Source organism: Stegodyphus dumicola, chromosome X1 (genome assembly GCF_044657685.1).
Source record: "Stegodyphus dumicola isolate Sdum_Otavi_A_Nest chromosome X1, ASM4465768v1".
In the NCBI taxonomy this organism is placed as follows: Eukaryota; Metazoa; Arthropoda; class Arachnida; order Araneae; family Eresidae; genus Stegodyphus; species Stegodyphus dumicola.
In genome coordinates, this window is record NC_140780.1 from 144,938,242 (window position 1) to 144,959,458 (window position 21,217).

The window sequence follows — 21,217 nt, forward strand, 5'->3', positions numbered from 1 at the left end:
AGAATGGATACCACACTCTCTGCCGGTTTCCCCTCGCCACGATCAACCTTCCACACCCGCTGTTTCAAGTGGACTTTACCAGGCGGCAAAGATCAAAAGGATCTGGTTGGGATTTGAGATTGTAGTGTCAAAGACTATGACGGCGAATGCCTGGAGTTTGGATTTCATTTCTACATCTGGTACCCGTATATCGGCATTTGTTATGACTGGTACTTCAATGACTTCGAGATTTATGGATTTTTCAGGGTCATTAATATTGCGGAGAGTAAGTTCAACTTTCTTTCGACGCCAATATTTTCCGTTCTTTTCACCGAAGGTATGCAGATTTAAAACGGTTTCTCCTTTCAGTGGTAACTGTAATTTTCTTGATAAATCTTCTCGAATTGCAGAGATTTGGCTACCGCCGTCAAGAAGACATCTCCGGCGGTAGCTTATTCTGATTGGTTGAATTTCTTCAGTTCCCGGCGGGTTTTAGACTAGCGTCTACGGAGAGAAGGCAACTTTTGGGATCGTGATCTGATCCTCATTTCTTATGCGCATTCACTTTTGCGCATCATATGACGGTTTTCTCTGACGCTGAAATTTGTTTATAATTCCTGTTATTTGATTTCGTGCGCTTTATCCTTATTATATCTCTTTCACGTATTTATAATGAGTGAAGAATTTTTAAATAAAAGGCCCTTTTCAGGGCCAAATACTTCGGAATATTCTGATCAATTGATTCAGAATATTAGAAAATGTAATACCAGTTTAAACGAGCTAGATGATGGTACCCATGATCAACTAGACATTGCATCTGAAATTCACAGTTCCGCTTTGAATACGAGCGATAACATCTTTCAGAAAACAATTTCAAAATCTTTCAGCTGTTCCGTATGCAAAAAGTGTTTTTCAAATGCCAGCAATTTGAAGCGTCATTTGAAGAACATACATTGCAATAAAGAACACATTTCTGCTGCAGAAGGATCGAGTTCAGATTATAAAAAGCATGAGATTTTTAATGGTAATTCGATTTCAAATATATTGGCTACAAAATCCACAATAAGTTCAAAAAACTTTAACTGCCCTGATTGCAAAAAATGTTTCGCTAATAGCAGCAATCTCAAACGTCACCGAATAAAATTCCATATGCCACAACAAACAATGCTTAAAAAGAAAGTTCTTACATTCAAATGCAGTTTATGTACTCGTCAATTTAATAATAACAAAAATTTGCTGTTTCACAAGCGGAGAGTGCATTCGCTGCCCTTAAGCATTCGGCGTAAAAACTTATATAAATGCCCATTATGTAATGAAAATTTTTCAAAGAAAAATTTTACTCTACACTTACAAATGGAACATGAAATACCCATGGAAAAAGAAGAGAGAGAATTCTCTACGTTTGAGGATTTCATGCTGTGGAAGGAGAGTTTTGAAAGAGAAACAAAATCTAAATTTGTTAAATTTACAAAGGAGCATGACCAATTGCACGTAAAGTATATTTATTTTGGATGCCATCGTTCAGGACATTATATATCTAAAGCGCAAGGTATGTGACATTTAAAAATACAAGGGAGTAATAAAATAAACTCTTATTGCCCAGCCTCTATAAAAGTAAGATAATTTAATAATGGAAAGTGCACTGCTTATATAAGAAAAACCCACGTAGGTCACAAAAATGATATAGGTCATCTGCCTCTTTCAAAATCAGAACGACAATTATTAGCAACTAAAATTGCTGGAAAAGTCCCTTTCGACGCAATTTTAGATGAAATTCGGGATTCTTTATCTGATACAGGGCTTGAGAGGTTGCATCTTTTGACAAAGAAAGACTTATGGAACATTGAAAATTCTTATAATCTGCAATCAAATGCTGTAAGGCATAAAAATGATTGTGTAAGTGTAGAAGCCTGGGTGAATGAAATGGCGAGCGAGGACATCAACTGTATTCTATTTTACAAGCCTCAAAATAAAATTTTAGAAAATTATCCCGAGTTTAAAAATGATGATTTTGCATTAATTATAATGAATGACTCCCAGAGGCACTTACTACAGAAGTTTGGAGCAGACTGTATATGTATAGATGGCACCCATGGGTTGAACAGTTATGGATTTGAACTAATCACACTGCTCGTACTGGATGATTTGCGTCAGGGCTTTCCCTGTGCATAACAAAAGAATGCGACTGTCCGCTATTATGCAAAGAATGCAATGCTTGTATTCATAGATATACTTGCAGTTGTGTTGATTCTGCAATCCGCTGGAATATGTGTAAGCATATTCATTCAGTTTGTTTAAAACATAAAAGTAAACTTCCAGAATCAAATGAAGATAATACTCATGAGCATTCTTTTCAAATTGATTTAGCTTATGAAGAATCTGATATTTTGCTTGAAGGATTTAAAAAAAATAAACAATCATGTGTATCACCATCGAAACTTAAAGATAATCTGCAAAAAGAATATGCAATGCTAATTGCCTCGCTTTCTTCATCAGAAGAATATGAATTGCTTCAAAAAAATATTATATCATTAAAAGCAAAATTAGGTGCAATACGTTTAAATAAAAATCCATCTGATATGCCAAAAAATATACCTTCAAATAAAAATATTGACACTCAAAGAAGATTGTTTTCAACGAAGAGAAAAAGGAAAGCAACTTATATTCCAAAGCTGACAGCGGTAGAAGCTCAGGATACTGCATTAGGCCTAATTCAATATCCAAGATATGAAAATAAAAAATGACAAAATTTCTGTAAATGTTCTAACAAATATTCTAGTTTTACATGTATGTGTTCTGCTGCTTTTTGCTTTATATAAATATTTTGAAATTTAAGAAAAAGTGCTTATTAATATAAAAGTGAAAAAAAAAATTCCATATTTTCAACATTTAAAAATTACAGTTGTAGGTCCTCCTGAATTATAATGGCTATAATATTTTAGTGACATATTAAAAACATATTAATTATTAACAACATAATGTCATAATTAAAATCAATATATTAATATATATATATATTGATTTTAATTATTATGTTTAGTAGATAGCTTATACTTCTGTAGTAAATTCACGTATCTTTTAAAATTTTCATAAGTAATCTCATCAGTGAAATGAAATAAAACCAGTTACTTAAATAATGTATCATATTTTATGTACCATTTGCTTATGGCTTGCCTGGAAGAAGTAATTCAGATTTATAGACATGAATATATTTTCAGAAATTTACGATTCCAAAATATAATAATTTTACTTTATTTCTCATTATATGAATATACAGCAACATGGGAAATTTGTATCTGCTTCTTTTAAAAAATAATATTTTAAATCTGAACTAATAGAAAAATTCAAACAAACAATTTTCTCTTACAATTTTTATGCATTTTTATTGGTGTAAATAAGAAAAAATACTACAATACAAAAAAATGGATTTTTGAAAGTTTTTGTTTAAAATTCTTAATTGTAGTGCTTTTTTAAAATTATAGGTGAATATTATAGCATGATATTCTACAAAGGAGTTTTGTTTCAATAATATTTCATAATACATCATAGTGATAAACATTTTAATAATTTTTATGCATTTATTCTAATGTTAAAAATTGTATTTAACTGCAATAATTAACTTGTGCTAGTATATTATAATGATTATTTTTTTAAATTTATTTCTAGTTCTGCATAAGTTTTCTTATTTATTGTGAATTTCTTTTATTAGCCCAAAAGGGCAGCAGCTCAGAAAGGCTATTAGCTTTGAAACGGCATTTTGCTTTGTTTCACTATAAATGTCCGTTTCACTTTGCAAACTGTGGCCACCAAATATTATCGCTCTGTATTATATTTAAAGAAATTAAATAACGAAGAATCTGCATGAATGCATGTATGTTTCTTGCACAGTGAAAAAACGACAGAATTTAGAGCCATCAAATTTTGAATAACGTAATCGTCTGCCCAAACATAAGCACCTGGTCTAATTTCGAATTGGTTTTAATCCATTTCATATTTTGTAACTTTAACAAAGTTTTGATTAGCAAACTCAACTAGTTCAAAGACAGCAATAGCAACCCTGCACAGAAAATAACATTTTTATCTCCAGCGTGGAAATTCTAAAGATATGCCATTTTCAAATATTTTGAGATATTGCTCTTGAATTGAATTTTATGTGGTTTACTTGCGAAGAACATGATATTTAATAAATAAAGGTAATACTATAAGGTATTTCTCCCACTTTCTTAGCATGCCTTCATGATTCTGCACGCTGGGCCGGTATTCCAGAGGTCCGTAGTTCGATTCCTGGCGAAGGCGGTTGCTATTTTTCATTTTTCCTGCTACGAAAAATATACCTAATGTCTCTACAACACATAAAACACACATAAAACATTACAAAAACGCTCCTTTGGATGTAATATAAAATAAAATCCGAGTTTATCTTTTTTTTCCCCCTTGTTACACTTAGAAAAGTTTATGCTCCGAATTTTATGAAGTACTAAAATAAATAATCATCTTGTAATGTTAATAATTAATGATCATATAATCAAATAAATGATCGTCTTGTTATGCTATAATAATTTTAAAAACTACTACCTGAAATACTCATAAAATCAAAAACTATCAGATCTTGTTTAATTTTACCTTATTTGTTTCAAAGCATCATGTGCTATCAATATTATTTAATTTTACTTTATTTGTACACAGAAATAAGTTCATAAGTTTTGCATTTAGAATTTTTATCGTTTTACCAAAGTAAAGTTTGTACAAGAATTACGTATGAAAAAATGTGCAAAATGCAATAAAAAGTGCTTTAATAAGCTATATTAAATCTTATTTGCAAAAACTGTGACTTTCATAATCTCATCACTTATACAACATATCACATTTAATAATTAAAAACAGTTATGTGATGCAAACCCCATAGGTTTCAGTGTTAAAGTAAGTCAGATCGTTCCTTCTCTTTCTTGCGGACATGTAAGAGACGCACGCTCCGCCCACTGGGTTAGTCTATCTCTTATACGGTTCATGATGCCAAATTTCTGACCTCATGAAGATGCTACATGTGCCTGCAAATATTATAAATCCTCCTGAAGAAGGATCGTCCACCCCTACAAAACTTGCAGAATTTCAGATAACAAATTACTAATCATGATATGTTATCATTAATTATAACAAAGATCAGTTGCCTCTGGATACTGTGTCATGTTATTCTTGTGGAAAAGAACATGAAGCTCAAATTAAATCAATAGTATTATATTTGTCTATAAGAAATCTGCTACCGATTTGTGAAATTTTACAAGATTCTTGTAAAAAGAACATCAATTTCCATCCTGACCAACTCAACAGTAAAGCTTTAAACCCTTGCAACCAGCAATATCAAAATAATTGCATTTTTGAAGCTATAAATCTAAAATTTAGGACAATGGGATTTAAAAAAAAAATATTGGATTAATAATTTGAAGACTTCAGTGTGGAAAATATTTGTATTATATTTCTGTTGTCTAACAAACTTTACCCAGCTAATGAATTAGCCATAATATAAGAATGAAGTACTGTACTTTTTTGTACCAATATGTGAAATTTGAAAGCAGTGTCCATGGTTTTCAAAAATAATTCACATTGAAAGAGGTCACCTCTTGCCTGGAAAAATAAAAATAACATTACTCAGAGTCGTAGCTAGGTTTTCAGCGTCCAGGGACAACTGAAGGTTTCGCGCCCCCTACTGCTTGCCAAGGATGGAAAACATTTAATTCTAAAATGTCGTAACATCAATTTGGCGCCCGGGAACAGATGCCCCCCTCTAGCTACGCCCCTGACATTACTGCGGCCTATGCTCATGTTCCTAAATGATGAGGCAAGCGACAAAGATGCCCTTGGTTTAAAAAAAAGTCCACTGCCTATGTCTGACATCTTGGATTTAGTTTCATTTTCAGAGAGGTTAGTGTTAGTGAATAGGAGGTGCAGGCTTGAATGCTTGCAAGATCTGGCCCCTGTGATAATAAATATGCTATGTAATGCAAAATTATACAGGCATAAGCTGGATGACAGTTCTTTATTACATAAAATATTTTTATATGAACTACATTTCATGGGAATAAATATGTGCTTAAACTTACATATAATATTTATCATATATCATAGTTGAAGTTTTTGATATCCAAATATATTACCTAAGTTATTTACATATACATTTATGGTACATCTTTATTATACTAGCTATATTATGTTACATCTTGATATCAGCTTCAGAAATCAGAAATACTTTTAAAATGGTAGGATGTGCTATCCATTTACCAAATACATCAACTCCAGTAGAAAAACGTTTATAAGGTGCTGTTTATAACGTGCTGTTTGCTCTGTCGAGTTGAATGTTGTTGAAAATGATCAAACTCAGAAACCTGATGCACCATCCTTATGTGACGTGTAGAAAGCTATTGAAAGTCTTAATAAAAACAGGGCTGCAGGACCAGACGGTTTTATGAATGTTAAAAAAATTTATGGCAGTAATTAGAAGAGTACATAATCTTCTCCCACTGCGAATAAATTCTTATACTTTCATTTTTTCTCAGTTTATATATCTCAGTACTATCATCTCTCGATAACAATATAAAACTTGAAATTCTCAATACATTATTTAGAGCTAATACTTTTGACGGCATTTCTCGGTTTATGTATCTTGGTACTATCATCTCTCGATAGCAATATAAAAATTGAAATTCTCAATGCATTATTTAGAGCTAATAGATGTTTTGATGGTTTAAAGAATTTATTAGTGTCTAAATTATTAAACTTCAAGACAAAAATAAACCTTTATTCAACTTTTATTAGACGTTATTATATTGTATGACAGTGAATGCTAGCCATTAACAAAAACAGATAAAGAAAAACTTCTAATCTTTGAGAGAAAAATACTGAGAAAAATATATGGCCCAGTTAGGGAAAAATAATAGATGGAGAATTTTGTTTAATTATTAAAATCAATAGGTTTTGACATGATCAGAGGTAAACATTTTGTAATTATACTGTAAATTTCTTTTTTTATAATACTTTAGAGTTGTAAGTATGTAGAAAGAAAATGTTTTTAAACAAGGTTTAATTCTGAACAGAATTAAATTATATACTTTGAATGTAATTTGAATAAAATATTTTCACAAGTTTTTTTTAATTACATCAGAAAGAAATTTTAAGGTAATTTGATTTTATTTGGTTAATGATTACAAAAATTAAGATCAAAGTTTATTATATTATTAATATCAAAATTACACAATATTCCTTTCCAATTTACAGAGCTTCTTCCTATACTTAATAGAAATAATAAATAGAAAATTATTCTCAAATATAATAATAGATAATTATTCTCAAATAGAAAATTATTCTTTTAGCTTTAGGCATCCTTTAAATAAAAAGCCACTTTATAATTAATGCTCTGTTCGGTTCATTTCAAATTAGAGCTTGCATTTCAAGAGTGAAATACATTAAATATTGCTGCTGATTTCCATGTACTTAACTTCTTATGAGTATTTTTGAAAGCGATTAAAAATGTTTTTTTAATGTTATTTAAAACTTGTAACTGATTTATTATAAAATGTAAGGAAGTAATTCTTTTAATACTTATTATAAATTTTTATATCCTTAATTTGAACAATACATATTCTAAAAATTCTTCTTTACTAATTCCTTAAGTACACATCTGACTGCCTCACCTTGATGTGCTTTATGTGATTCTGGACAAGTCATGGATGCTGCTCATCTGGACATGTGCTCTGCACTTAAGAGTTTGGACTGTATTGTAAAAAATATTTGAGAGTTTTTTGCCTAATGACCTAATGGTCAATGGCCAGGCATTTGATAAATAAAATTAAGTACACATCTCGTAAACTATGCTTTACAGCACTTTTTATCAGATTGCTTTCCAGTATGAACAATTCTTGCTTAAAAAATTTTATAAATATATTCATCAACAGAATTTCAATTTATGTTTACAATTAAATGGTAAGGTTATTATTATATATTTAGATACTATTTAATAACCAGATTTCTTCACAATAACATTTACAGGAATTTATGAATGAATAAATCCTTCATTTCCAAATACATTTATAAATAATTTAATAAATATTTATGCATTTTCCTAGAGGCAAATACATGCTTTTCACAAGGATATGCATACTCATATATTTAATACTTTTTATTTATGGAATGCACAAATCTTTAATTTCTGTATATTCACTATATTTTTCGACTAAAGTAATTAACAATCACTTAGCATATAGCAGAATTTTTTACATAAGAAATTTGTATAAAATAAATGGAAATTAGATGCATTATTTTTAATATGCACTCAAAAGTCAGTTTTGCTTCGAAATTCCTCCACGAAGGCACCTCTTTCTTTAGGCATATAGTTCTTGCATGCATTACCTTATGTAAAAAGCTTGACCTCATCTATGTGCCTAATTACAAGTATTTAAACATCCATAATTTTATATTTACACTTAGCCATCAAGTTTCAAACTTTTCACTTAAAACGTGTTTCGTCACATTGATTATCAACTTATTTTCTAGTAAGCATATTTTGGCAAAGCATTCAATACCTCCAATAGCAATTATGCCCAGTTTAATAGTCCTCTGATAATATAATAAATAACAAATTTTCATTTCGTATTTAAACATTAATCTCATTGTCATTGGATCACAATCTTCACTGCCTTTCTCTGCATAATATTGCTTCATTTTTTAAAACAGTTAAAACAACTAATTGATCTAAACTCACAAATACATAATTATTACAAATAATTAAAAATATATAAATTATACAAATTTTCATGCTTATATTACTCAACTGTAAGGAAACTGAGGTTTAAAGATTGTTATATTTTTGCGATATTTTCACATTTTAAAAGCAACTTAAGTTATTTTTCATTCTTTATACATAAGATAAACATTTTGCTAAAATCTATATTTTTGTTGTCCAGTAACTAAGAATTTTATAAAACAAATTTATAATAAATATCACTGTTACAAGTTATCGAAAAATAACCAAGATATGATTTTTAGATAACTATATAAATTGCTATTATCCATTCAGCAATGAATGTTTCTTTTATGCGAAAGTGTCCTCACTTTTCGATTTGTGTGGAACTGTCATGTATGCAAACATTATCAAAGCTCTGGATCTAAACAAAAAAACAACCCCTCTGGCAACAGTAAGTAAAAATACATGCAAGATTGAAGTAATGTAAGTAGTTATAGTTAACATTCTACCTGGATTGGTCATCACTAACATCTTTATTATAAACTTTACAACTAGCAATAAAAATTTTGAAAATTTGCTAACTGTAGTTTATTGCTTAATGTTATGTTATATACTCCTTAGCCATTTAAAGGCTGCTCAATTATAAAATCGCAGACATCTGAGTTATTAAGCAAACTGCAGCTATGGTTCATACAGTTCTTGTAAAATTAGATACTTCTATTTAAGCCTCTTAGTTTATTAATTTTAATTTGTAAATCAAGGTCGATGTATGTTTTAAGACAAAACACAGAGCATTAATAATTCTGAGAACTTTGTTCTCCAGCTGTTGCACAGATAGTCGATTCATTGGCAGCTACAGAAAGAATTCTTTTCAGTTCTTTGTCAACCTGGTCCTTGACATATAATATACTTTTTTCAAAATGATATATTATTACAAATACCTAGGTAAGTTACCAACATAGCTTGACATTGTAAATGTATAGAGAAAAACATGATGAAAATGAACGTTTAAAGTATTTTTTCAAAAGTCACATTAATATTCATGTTTTCACACCATCGCAATAGCAATTTAATGCATTTGTCTCACATGCACGACTTACTGATTTAACAGTATAGGCAGCATATATGAAAAACAGTGCACTTCATTGCTTTTGTACAGATGATGAAATGTCAATAGTTCAATTCATTGTTCAGGTGCCACAAGCTCAGCTATGTGCTGATGCATCAGAATGTGCTCATATGTGTCATAAATAAGCGGTTTAATACCCCTTAACGCATACGCTTAGCATATAACTGCAATAAAGAAATTTCTGGAACAAATAATAGGCACTCTCTGTCATAGTCCTACCTGCTAAGAATTAAACTAGCATATTGCAGTAGCAAAAATTTTTTATCTCCAAACATAAATTACTTTTTTGAAACAAACACCGATTTATTATTTATTCATTCAACTGTAAATCATATACAGATGCGTAATGCAGATTTAATACAAATACATAATACAAATGCATGCACTCCGTACACATGGGACAAATTTCCGAGCAACACGGTACTACACGTAAATAAACAGATTTTCACGAAGAGCGGGGAAATATATGCGCAAATTGAGATGCGCACGGGAGGATCAGATCATGATCCCAAAAGTTGCCTTCTCTCCGTAGACGCTAGTGGGTTTTAGCCGCCCGTGTTACGAATTGATTGTTGCTTGAAAAGAATAAGGGTACAGATGTGAAACATAATTATAAATTTTGTTTCGTCCGCAGCTTGCTAGTATAGCAATAAAATCTGAATATTGTCTATCTCTTCAATTCTTAACAATTTGTCGAATAATTGAATCGCCATTTTGATGTTAAAAAATGCATAATAAAAATATCTATCCTTACAGTTTGGCCGCCGAATTAATAATAGTTCAAGGTCAGTGGCGTAGCTAGAACTCTCGGTCTCTTGTGCAAAAAGATTTCCGGCCCCCCCCCGCTCCCCAATAAATTTACTGTGTTTAAAAAAAGGGGGAGGAAGAAAGTTTAGATTTGCAGAGATTTTTAAATAAAATCCAGTAGGTTTTACATGCAAGTATATTTCGAATTTCTATATAAAATCTGCGCCAATCCAACATACAAGTTTTTTAGAAAATATGTATGGTAAAGTTTTACCCCCCTTCTTTGAAGAAAGAGCGGTAAAGTCACTGAACACTGGTAGTTCAGTCCGAGGTTTAAATCCCGGGAACGGGCTGGCTGCATGGGCGTTTTCGTGGTTTTCTCCATGTGTAACGTGTATACGAGCCACTTTCCCTTAGAAAGTCTTGCATGAAGGCATCCCTCCCTTTAGGCAGATAGCCCTCGAGGCTTTCCCATAATCAATCACACACACACACACACTTTTAAGAAAACTTTTTGGTATACTAAACTAATCGAATACATGATTTTTATTCGTGTTTTAAGTTTAAATATGTAAATGTAGTTCAGCAGGACATTCATGGGCCCCCTATGCGACTGCATTCCTTGCGTACCCTTATTTACGCCGCTGTTCAAGGTCAAAGGGCTTCTAATATAATAAAAGACTATAGTGCATTGTTTATTATCGTTTTAAAATAAGTGTCAGCTGTATGTGCATTTCGTTTAGAAAATAAAAACATATCACTATTTTAGAAAAATAAAGCGTTCAGAAAGAACGAGGAACGTTTTGTAAACGGAGATGTTTAACCGATTTACGAAAACATTATTTATAATGTATTTTGTCAGGTAGGGATGAAAGAAAGGAATAATTAATTATAATAGAAATATTAAATTAATTTTTAATATATTTCCTTTTTCAGGTTTGACAAGTTAATTTTTTTTTCAGATTTTACAAGTTATTATTTTTTTCAAATTTACAAGTTATTTACTATATCTTTTGCTTATCTGTGAGCTAATTTAAGATTTTACAATATTCTTTTCAGGTTTTACAAGTAAATTTTTTCAGGTTTTCTTTTCAGATTTTGCAAGTTAATTTTCTGTTTATTATCGTGCTTAACTTGATTATTATTTCAGAAGTAATAAGGCATATATATTCAGCACTGTTTTTATCCTTAATTAATTACTGGGCGTTATTAAAGTTTGATTTTTTACTTTTTGGGTAACAAACATTTCCATTAATTAACTTTTTTTCTATGTAAAAACTCTGGTTTGGGAATACTTACTTCGAGTACCAATTTTTATTTTTCATAGGTACAGAAGAAACTGAAAAGTATTTTTTTTTTTTTTTTTCAAAACAGTTTCTTATGCTTGGTTGATTTTAAATACAGCATTATTGATATATATTTCCGTACAATAATTTTGGTTTTTTGTTATGAATATTATGTGCTAAGTTATACAGCTGCTATTTACAGCATATTTATATATACACGCCATGATAATGACTCTGTGTATTGATGCAATTTAAAAATCATCTAAATATTACTGTTTTTTCAAGTGTTCCTATTTAGATTGCCATTTGTATTTTTCTGATAACTACAGAGTTCTTATGTTGTTAAACTAATAACACTAAGAATATTTTATATACTAATATGTCATCGATAAGTTCTAGGTTTTGTTGTGCTTCTTGTGACTGCTCATTTTCTGTTAAAAGTAATTTATATAGACACATAAGAAATTTTCATTCTGAACATAAGTTGGAAACTTATAATGAAAGAGATTGTACTCTGTGTAATGAAAGGTTTACTTCTATGAAAGAGTTGCATGACCACATAGATTCTGTCCATACAGATATAAGGTTAAATTTTCAGGAACTTATTTTTCATTCTAAATCTGAATTCGAAAATTGGAAAGAAGATGTTGAAAAAAGTAGTCAGTCCTTTTTTGCCAAACGAACGACTAAACGTTTGGCAGATGGGACAATTCGTAGTTATTTCTTATGTAATAGAAGTGGTTCATGTAAAATAAAAACTGACAGAATACGTCACATGAAATGTGGAGGTTCAATTAAAATAGGGAAAACATGTCCTGCTGAAATAAAAGTGTCAGAGAAAGAGATCAGGGATATTTTTGAAATTAAAGTTAGTTACCAATCAGTGCATGTTGGTCATAGGCATGAAGTTGGGAAATTGCCACTCTCAAAAACTGAAAAATCTAAATTAGCAGGTGTGATGCAGCAAGGTATTCCAAAAGAAAAGATTTTAATGTCCATTCAAAGTAGTTATTCACCAACAAAAAGAATTGGTGTTACTCACTTAAAAGATTTACAAAATATTTCTAGAGGTATTCAGGTAAATAATGAAATTGATTTTGACACTAATGATGCAGTATCGGTGGACTTAAAAGTCCAGACAATGAAAGCTGAATCTGGCTGTCCAATTTTGTTGTACAAGAAAGTTGGTGACGAACTGCCAGGTTTTCAAGGTGTATCAAGGGATGATTTCCTTTTAGGGGTTATGAATGGTGCCCAACTTAGGTTGCTGGAATTAAACAGCAGCTGTATTATGATAGACTCTACTCATGGTATGAATCAGTATGGATTTCAATTAACTTCTGTACTTCTCAATGATGATAATCATGAAGGTTTTCCTGTTGCTATTTTGTATTCATCAAAAATAACAGCACAAACTTTTATACCATTTTTTTCAGCTATTAAAGATAGAGTTCCTAATCTTAAACCTAAGGTTTTCATGTCAGACGATGCTCCGGCATTTTATAATGCATGGTGTCAAGTTTTTGGTTAAGTTGATAAGTGTCTTTTGTGTAGCTGGCATGTTCGCAGAGCATGGAATAAAAACTTAGCTAAAATAAAAAACAGTGACTTAAGGTTAAAAATTGCAAATGAGTTAGTGCAAATAATGCACGAAATTGACATAGTGTCTTTCAAAACAATTTCGGATATCTTTGTCACCAGCTGTTTTTCTAATGAAGAAACAAAAGCTTTTGGAGAATATTTCTACAAAAATTATATGTCTCAGCCTGAGAAATGGGCCTATTGCTATCGAATTGGATTAGGGGTTAATACAAATATGAAAGTTGAAAGGTGGCACAAGCAACTTAAGTATGAACATGGTAACGCAAAGGTGATAAAGAGACTAGATTATTCTTTATCTTTGGTGTTAAATGCTATTGCAAGGAAACTGATGAATCGTGCAATATCTTTAGAACGTCATAAATTGACAACTAGGGTCACAGAAATTCGTAAGCGACACAGACAGAGTATGACTATGCCTGAATATCAGGTAACTGAAATCGAGCCTAAGAAACAGTGGTCAGTTTCGAAGGCTGTTAGTTCAAGAGAAATTACATTTTATGATGTTCGGTTTCATGATCCTCGTGCATGTAGCATAAGGTGTGATGACTGTAATATTTGTATTCATGCATTCTCCTGTACTTGTATTGATTATAGTATCCGTTTCAGTATTTGTAAGCATATTCATCACGTATGTCAAAACCAGGTAACTGAAGTTCAGAGATCTGGTGTGTCAGAAAATGATGAGTTTCATTCAGATAATTTGGTAATTGATGTGACTGAGAAGGATTCCAGGCATGCCGAAGAACGTTCGGCGATAGTTAATGAAATAACGAGTGAACAAAATGCTGAAAGTTGCGAAAGTATTAGACAGGAAACAATGAAATTGTTTGAGAATTTATCAAAGAATGTTGAAACTATTGAAGGTCTTAGAGCATTAAGGTGTGATGTGTTGTCGTTATATGCTAAATATCAGTCAAATTACTTTATTCCTGTATCCTCTACTAATAATCGAAATATAAACCCACAAAGGAGATTTTAGAAGATATGTGTGTTTTACGTTGAAAAACTTCTGTATTTTATGTAATATGTATTACTTTTTCCTAGCTTATGACTATACAAATTTCAATTTCTTTGTTTGATGTTGTATGTGTTACTTTCTCCTAGGCTATGAGTATATTATTATGGTATTTTTTTCTTGTTTGTAATATATAGAAATATAGCATATTTTCCAGTATAAAATTTCAGTTAACTTTTACTTAATAGTATTGGAAAGCAGATTTGTTTCATGCGTGATTCTTATAATACTTGAAAATGAATGAATTTTAATCTGTAAACAATTTTTTTTTTTTTTTTTTTTTTGTTGTTGTTAATATTGAAATATAGCTTTGTTTTCCTTTTAGATACACTTTTAGGCACATGTGTGATCATATCAGACGACATGCAGTAGAAAAAAGTATGCATAAATTTTCCCATAATATTATTCCATATTGCTTTATTTGAAGAACTGGGTCATTGTGCTGCTTCAGTGAACATTCATAAATATGCATTTGAAATTTGACTATTCAGTGCAGGAAGTGGAGTTATACTTTAAAAAATCATGTTCCTTAATTTCAAAAAAACTAGTAATTTTCATTGTCATACTACATGTTATATCTCAGTGTAAAGGGTAACGGACAAAATAAGTTATTATGTGTATCTGTTTTTTAAGCATAATAGTTTTGTTCATTTTAGTAGTACATGAATAAAAGATGGTATGTGTTACTTCAATTTATCTAAATTTTTCATTGTTATACTGCATGTTATTTCTCAGTGTAATGCTTGAATGAAAGATGGTATGTGCATTCCTTCATTTTAACAAAACTTCAAAAATAGTATTTTTCACCATGACATATAGTTTTTCCCCCTTGTTACGTTTTACATTGAGAAATACTGTTTGTTATTTCTCAATGTAAAACGTAACAAGGGGGAAAAACTGGTATGTGCATCTGGTTTTTAAGCATGGTAATTATTTCTTTGGTGATCCACATATAGAAGGTGTTTGGTGAAGTTAAAGCAAATCTAATTTTACTAGACCTCTCCCTCCCCCAGGTGTAGAAAAGTTTCAAGTGCCGAAAGTTTTTTTGCAAAATTAATTCACTTCTGATAAACTTATTATCATTAATTTTTACACATTTTACTACTGTGTAATTAAACTGTATTTATGGCAAAAAATGTACTATAATTTTTCGAAGATATTTGTCATGTCGGTTCTAATTATTCTTCTAATAAAAGTATGTTAAAATGTAGTGAATCATGAGACTAAATGATTTTTATTGTTATGATTTGCCCAGGCTGAAGAACGTACTTTCCGCCCGGTGGAAATTGTCAGCAAACTGTCCTGAACAGGCTTTTTGTTGATAATGATTTCCAGGCTTATCAGTACCTCCTTTTGAGTGGAGGGTATGCAATTGTAGTACCCGATTTAAATTACATTGTAATTGTATTATGGTATTAATAAGTTATTGTAATTGCATTGTAATTATATTGTATTTGTTTCATTACTTTATGCGATTATGCTGTAAGTGCATAATCTAATTGCAATGATATAATCTAATCACAATTACGAATTAATTATAATTCCAGTTACACCTTAATTTGAGGCCATTTTAATACTTTTAAATTTTTGTGAAAAAAATTCCCATTAAGGTTCATTTGAAGGAAACTATGCACAAATACTAAAAAAGAAATGCTACATTTACATATTTTGTACAGTTACTTCAGCAAACATGTTGAGGCCACAAACAAGTTGGCACATTAATTGTGCCTAATCCGAAAAGCTTACATTTTTTATAACTTTGCATCAAGAAGGAAGCAGCAGTCTGGCTAGGCCAAAGCGTTTAACCTCCCAGCACGCGCGCTTAACAATTTTACACGAGCACGCGCACGTCGTATTTTTCACGAAAACTGTTACTATACCATTTTTGGCACGAAAAATGACAGAAATGAGTGTATGTTGGTAATAAATTTGTTAAAACATAATATATTAACTTTATTATTGTAAACTACAAATGATGTCACATTTAAATGATAGTAAATTATTTTTAAATGCTTATATTAGTCAGGTGGAAAAGAAATGATGTGTTTTATTATAGAAATTTAAAACTTTATTATTTAATAACTATATTTTAAAATCCAAGTTAGTTTTAATGTTCATCTGTCCTGTTGATTTATCATTGAATCGAAGATAACTTGTCAGAAATTAAAATCTCTTGTAGCTCATCACAGCTCTCAATATTTCAATTCCAGTGCCATCACTTGAGAACAATTCTTTCGCATTTGCATGGTGTCCTTTTTTTATTCCTATGGTATATAACAATCCAAAGTAGGCCATCATTTCTACTCAGTGCACTCTCTATCTCTTGAGTATTTTACCTTTTAGTAAACTTGTATATTTATTTGACATTCCAAAATTTCATCAAGCATATTTATATCAACTATTTTCAAAAATGTTCCTATTTCATCCTTTATATCCTTAGCATGGTGTTGTAAGCCAGGTTAATGCTCACAATATTCGTCTTTGAGCAGTTTGTATACTTCTGATTTTGCCACATAGAAGATTTATCTTTACTAACATAGAATACATCATCATCCTTCCATTTTTCTATATCATTATTACTATCATCATCTGAAATATAATGTTCAGATTTACTGCTGATATTATTTATCTCGATATTTTCCTCACACAGATCACTATTATTCTGGCATCCAAAGGTTTCCTAGTCTTCTTTTTCTTCATCAAATAATTCTTAAATAATGCGAGCAAAATCAGCTGGTTGCACATATTTTGTTGCCATGAAAAACTGATATAAAAATTATAGAGTCAAATTTATACAAATTTAAATAATACACATGAATTATTAGAAGAAAATTACAAAATATTTGAGAAAAAAATACTTTCCGAATTTTCACCTACGACCATGCGCGTGTCGTAACTTTTACGAAGAAGCTGCCACGTAACGCAAAACCCCAGTTAAAAAAAAAAAAAAAAAAACTCATATAACTTTTTGTTGGCACATTACATGATGTGGGGAAGGGTTGAGAGGAGGAATAGTAATGGCATTCAGACGTCTCAGCTGTGATATGCGAGAAGTGTGCATTAAAAACCGAATTTGTCGTAAACTTTGCGCACAGCGCGCGTGTTGGAAGGTTAAAGCAAGTGCGTTATGTTCAGGTTGACATCTTAATTCAAACTGTGTATGACTGAATTAGTTTTGGTTCTCAATGCATTTTGATTGGATAGTTAATACTTCTGTAAAATTATTATCAGCTGCAGAGTTTTAGTTCCATTTACATGACCACAATTATGTATGTCAAATGACGTATATTTTTCTCGAAATGACGCAGTGCAAATACAGGTTACTATTTTTATAATACAGAAGGGAATTAATTTTTGCTGCTAATTTAATCTTTTGCATATTCTCGATTTTTCTTACATACATATACGCTACTAACATTGTAACAGGTACTTTCTTGTCACAATGCTGCTCAATCTGTACCATTTTCTGATAGAATGCGTGTGTTGCCTAAAACCGAATGTAATCACCATTTTCAGAATATTTTCCTATAACAATAAATTGTAACTTTTAAAGCATTAATCTAATTAGTTGATTTTATTGATGATAAAATTTGCTGATATTGAAAAGCTAAAATATGTTTTGAATTATAATGAATGCTGCGAGACTTTGGCAGACCTAATAGCTCTAGTAGAATTCAGGATCATGGTTATTTAAAGGAAAGCGATATAGGAATTGAATACCAGTGTGAAAAGAGAATGCTTTCATGATGAAACATGGGATACATGTAGATAAAGTGTTAATAGTATATAGTAGAAAACATTGAGGACTAATTTAAACACATCACACCTATATGTAATGTTCTTTACATTATCTGAATCAATATTAATTTAAGTCTGAAAAATAATGTAAAAAAAAGATTGTTGTCAGAAAACTTATAGCATAATACCTCGATGAAAACGCTACTACTATTAAAAGATTTTAAAATTAGAATATCGAAAATAATTTTAAAAGTTAGAAAACCATAATGTTATTCCACCATTTAAATTAAATAACATCAACTGTGTCCACATCCTAAAATTAAATTTGCATTGCTATTTAGTTATTTTAACACATATATCAACTCAAAACGAATGATATGTCTACAGTAGACAATTATAAGTAATATAAAAGAAAAAGAGAGAGATGAGACTAGTCGGAGTAAAAATATTCACGTTGAATTAAAATGGAAAGAGTTTAAAAATAATACAGCAGTTCGGTTTAAATTATTCCACAGCAAGAAGAAATGCCTCATATGAGCATACAAAATGTCAGAATGGTAGAAGCATGCAGTATCATTTTTTTTATTATTTGAACACTTTTAAAGATTTGATTGATGAATCCACATCAGTCAAATACTTTATTACTTACTCACCTTTCTCTATCTATATTTATATGTGTACTGCCAAGTACACGTATAAATATCTCACCAAAAGAAAGAAAAAAAAAAAAAAAAAACTGAAGAAAGTTGCTAATGATCCCACCAGAGAAATCAAAAATAGGCTACACATGGGGAAAACCACGAAAACGCCCATGCAGCCAGCCCGATCCCGGGATTTGAACCTCGGACTGAACTACCAGTGTTCAGTGACTTTACCGCTCTTTCTTCAAAGAAGGGGGTAAAACTTTACCATACATATTTCTAAAAAACTTGTATGTTGGATTGGCGCAGATTTTATATAGAAATTCGAAATATACTTGCATGTAAAACCTACTGGATTTTATTTAAAAATCTCTGCAAATCTAAACTTTCTTCCTCCCCCTTTTTTTAAACACAGTAAATAATTTATTGGGGAGCGGGGGGGGCCGGAAATCTTTTTGCACAGGGGACCGAGAGTTCTAGCTACGCCACTGACCTTGAACTATTATTAATTCGGCGGCCAAACTGTAAGGATAGATATTTTTATTATGCATTTTTTAACATAAAAATGGCGATTCAATTATTCGACAAATTGTTAAGAATTGAAGATATACACAATATTCAGATTTTATTGCTATACTAGCAAGCTGCGGACGAAACAAAATTTATAATTATGTTTCACATTTGTACCCTTATTCTTTTCAAGCAGGAATGAATTCGTAACTAATTTATTGTTGCCAAACCAGGAAAAAAATCTTTTTACACTTCAACAAGTTAACAAGCACGACGTCATGATTTAAATTTAATGAAATATAACAACTTTTTCTCAGTGTCAATAAAACAACTAATGTGGCAGTCAGTTATCCTAACCTGAAGCAAAAAAGGTCTAAAGTGCAGAATCGTCCACTTATTTGCTTGGCGCAAAATCGCCCACTTATTTGTTTGGCGCTTTTTACAAGAGCAAGAAGAATTGGATTTTTGTCAATTTTCTTTGACTTTTTAAGTGAAAATAGGTCGATGTGTACATGGGTAAAGTCAAGGGAGTACACAATGCCATTTTTCTGCAATTCTGGGACGTATTTTTAATTGAAAATAGGTCGATGTGTACATGGATACAAAGTATGTGCAATTCTTAAAATCGCGGCAAGCAGTGGACGATTCTGCACTTTCACCCAAAAAAGTTGCCAACTTTATTTAAAATCTCTTTCATCCGCCTCCCTCACTCCTTTCACCCTTCTCTTTCTCCCCCCACCCGATCTTTATCAGAAGTCGAGTAAAAAGATGTTTCTACATCTTGACACTCGAGAATAAAATACGATCTGTGTGTGTGTGTGTGTTTATTTAAAATGCTGACATTCACGAAACATTTTCGACATACAATGACGTCACATGCAATAATGTGTTTTCTTCACCCACAGAATATGACTTTATATAATATTAATATATTTAATGTTTGACAATGCTATTTTTAGTTCATATTTTGTAAAACTAACATTTTTTTTTTATTATTATTATTAAAAGACTAATATAGAAAGCGAAGAGTGGCATCATTTTTCGAAATATAAAATCTACAGCGCGCGAGACTGTTGCCACTCGAAAAAATGAATGCGAAAATTTGAGTTTTCGGAGATTGTTATTAATATTTCGGCTGATGAACGTTGTGCGATGATGAAAATGGTCCAAATGGCTTTCCACGAGTTTTTGGAATACAAGGGAACGAAACTCAACTCTCCGCCGTTCCGGAGGATATGATGTCACAAAAATACAAACAAACAGACGCGCACAAATTTCAATAGAATAGATTGTTTGGAATTTGCAATAAAATAGGTTCTCGGTTTTATATTTTACTTACTGTTGTGTTGTTCAAAGGTAATATCTTAATTAATGCACACAGAACCGATGAAAGCTTGATAAAATTTCTTTTACCAAAAGAAAGACCTTACAGTTCTGGAACTTTCCACAAACATACTCGTACAGCTTTTCGCAGTATCATACAGCGCAATCAGTAGTTAAAATTTCAAACTACTAAGAAAGTTAACGCCATGCAAAGCGTATCGAAAAGGCGAAGCTCTGTCAAATGTCTAAATACTCCGAATTCAGCTCTAGACTAAAATCGAGAAAATGACGCTCTCTCTGTTCTCGACAGTTTTACGCCGGGCACTGAGAAATCTCTAGTACCTTCCACTTCTCGAAATTACTGGAAGGCATATAAGAGCTGGATACGGTTGCGTGATGACCGCTACACCACAAAAGCATGCTAAGAGGGCGGTCTGTTCCCAGGTATCACTTGAAAGCTCCTGTTGTTGTTACTTATGCTCAGTTGCGGTAACATCAACCCAAGCGCACGAA

General features: G+C 31.2%; 1 protein-coding gene across 1 annotated transcript; it reads left to right on the plus strand.

Moving 5' to 3' along the window:
* Nucleotides 1–582: 582 nt before the first annotated feature.
* Nucleotides 583–4,984, plus strand: LOC146993295 (uncharacterized). Its single transcript, XM_085808191.1, has 2 exons — nt 583–1,528; nt 1,604–4,984. Exons 1-2 carry the CDS (start codon nt 652–654, stop codon nt 2,149–2,151), a joined length of 1,425 nt encoding a protein of 474 aa, XP_085664317.1. The 5' UTR covers nt 583–651; the 3' UTR covers nt 2,152–4,984.
* Nucleotides 4,985–21,217: the final 16,233 nt, after the last annotated feature.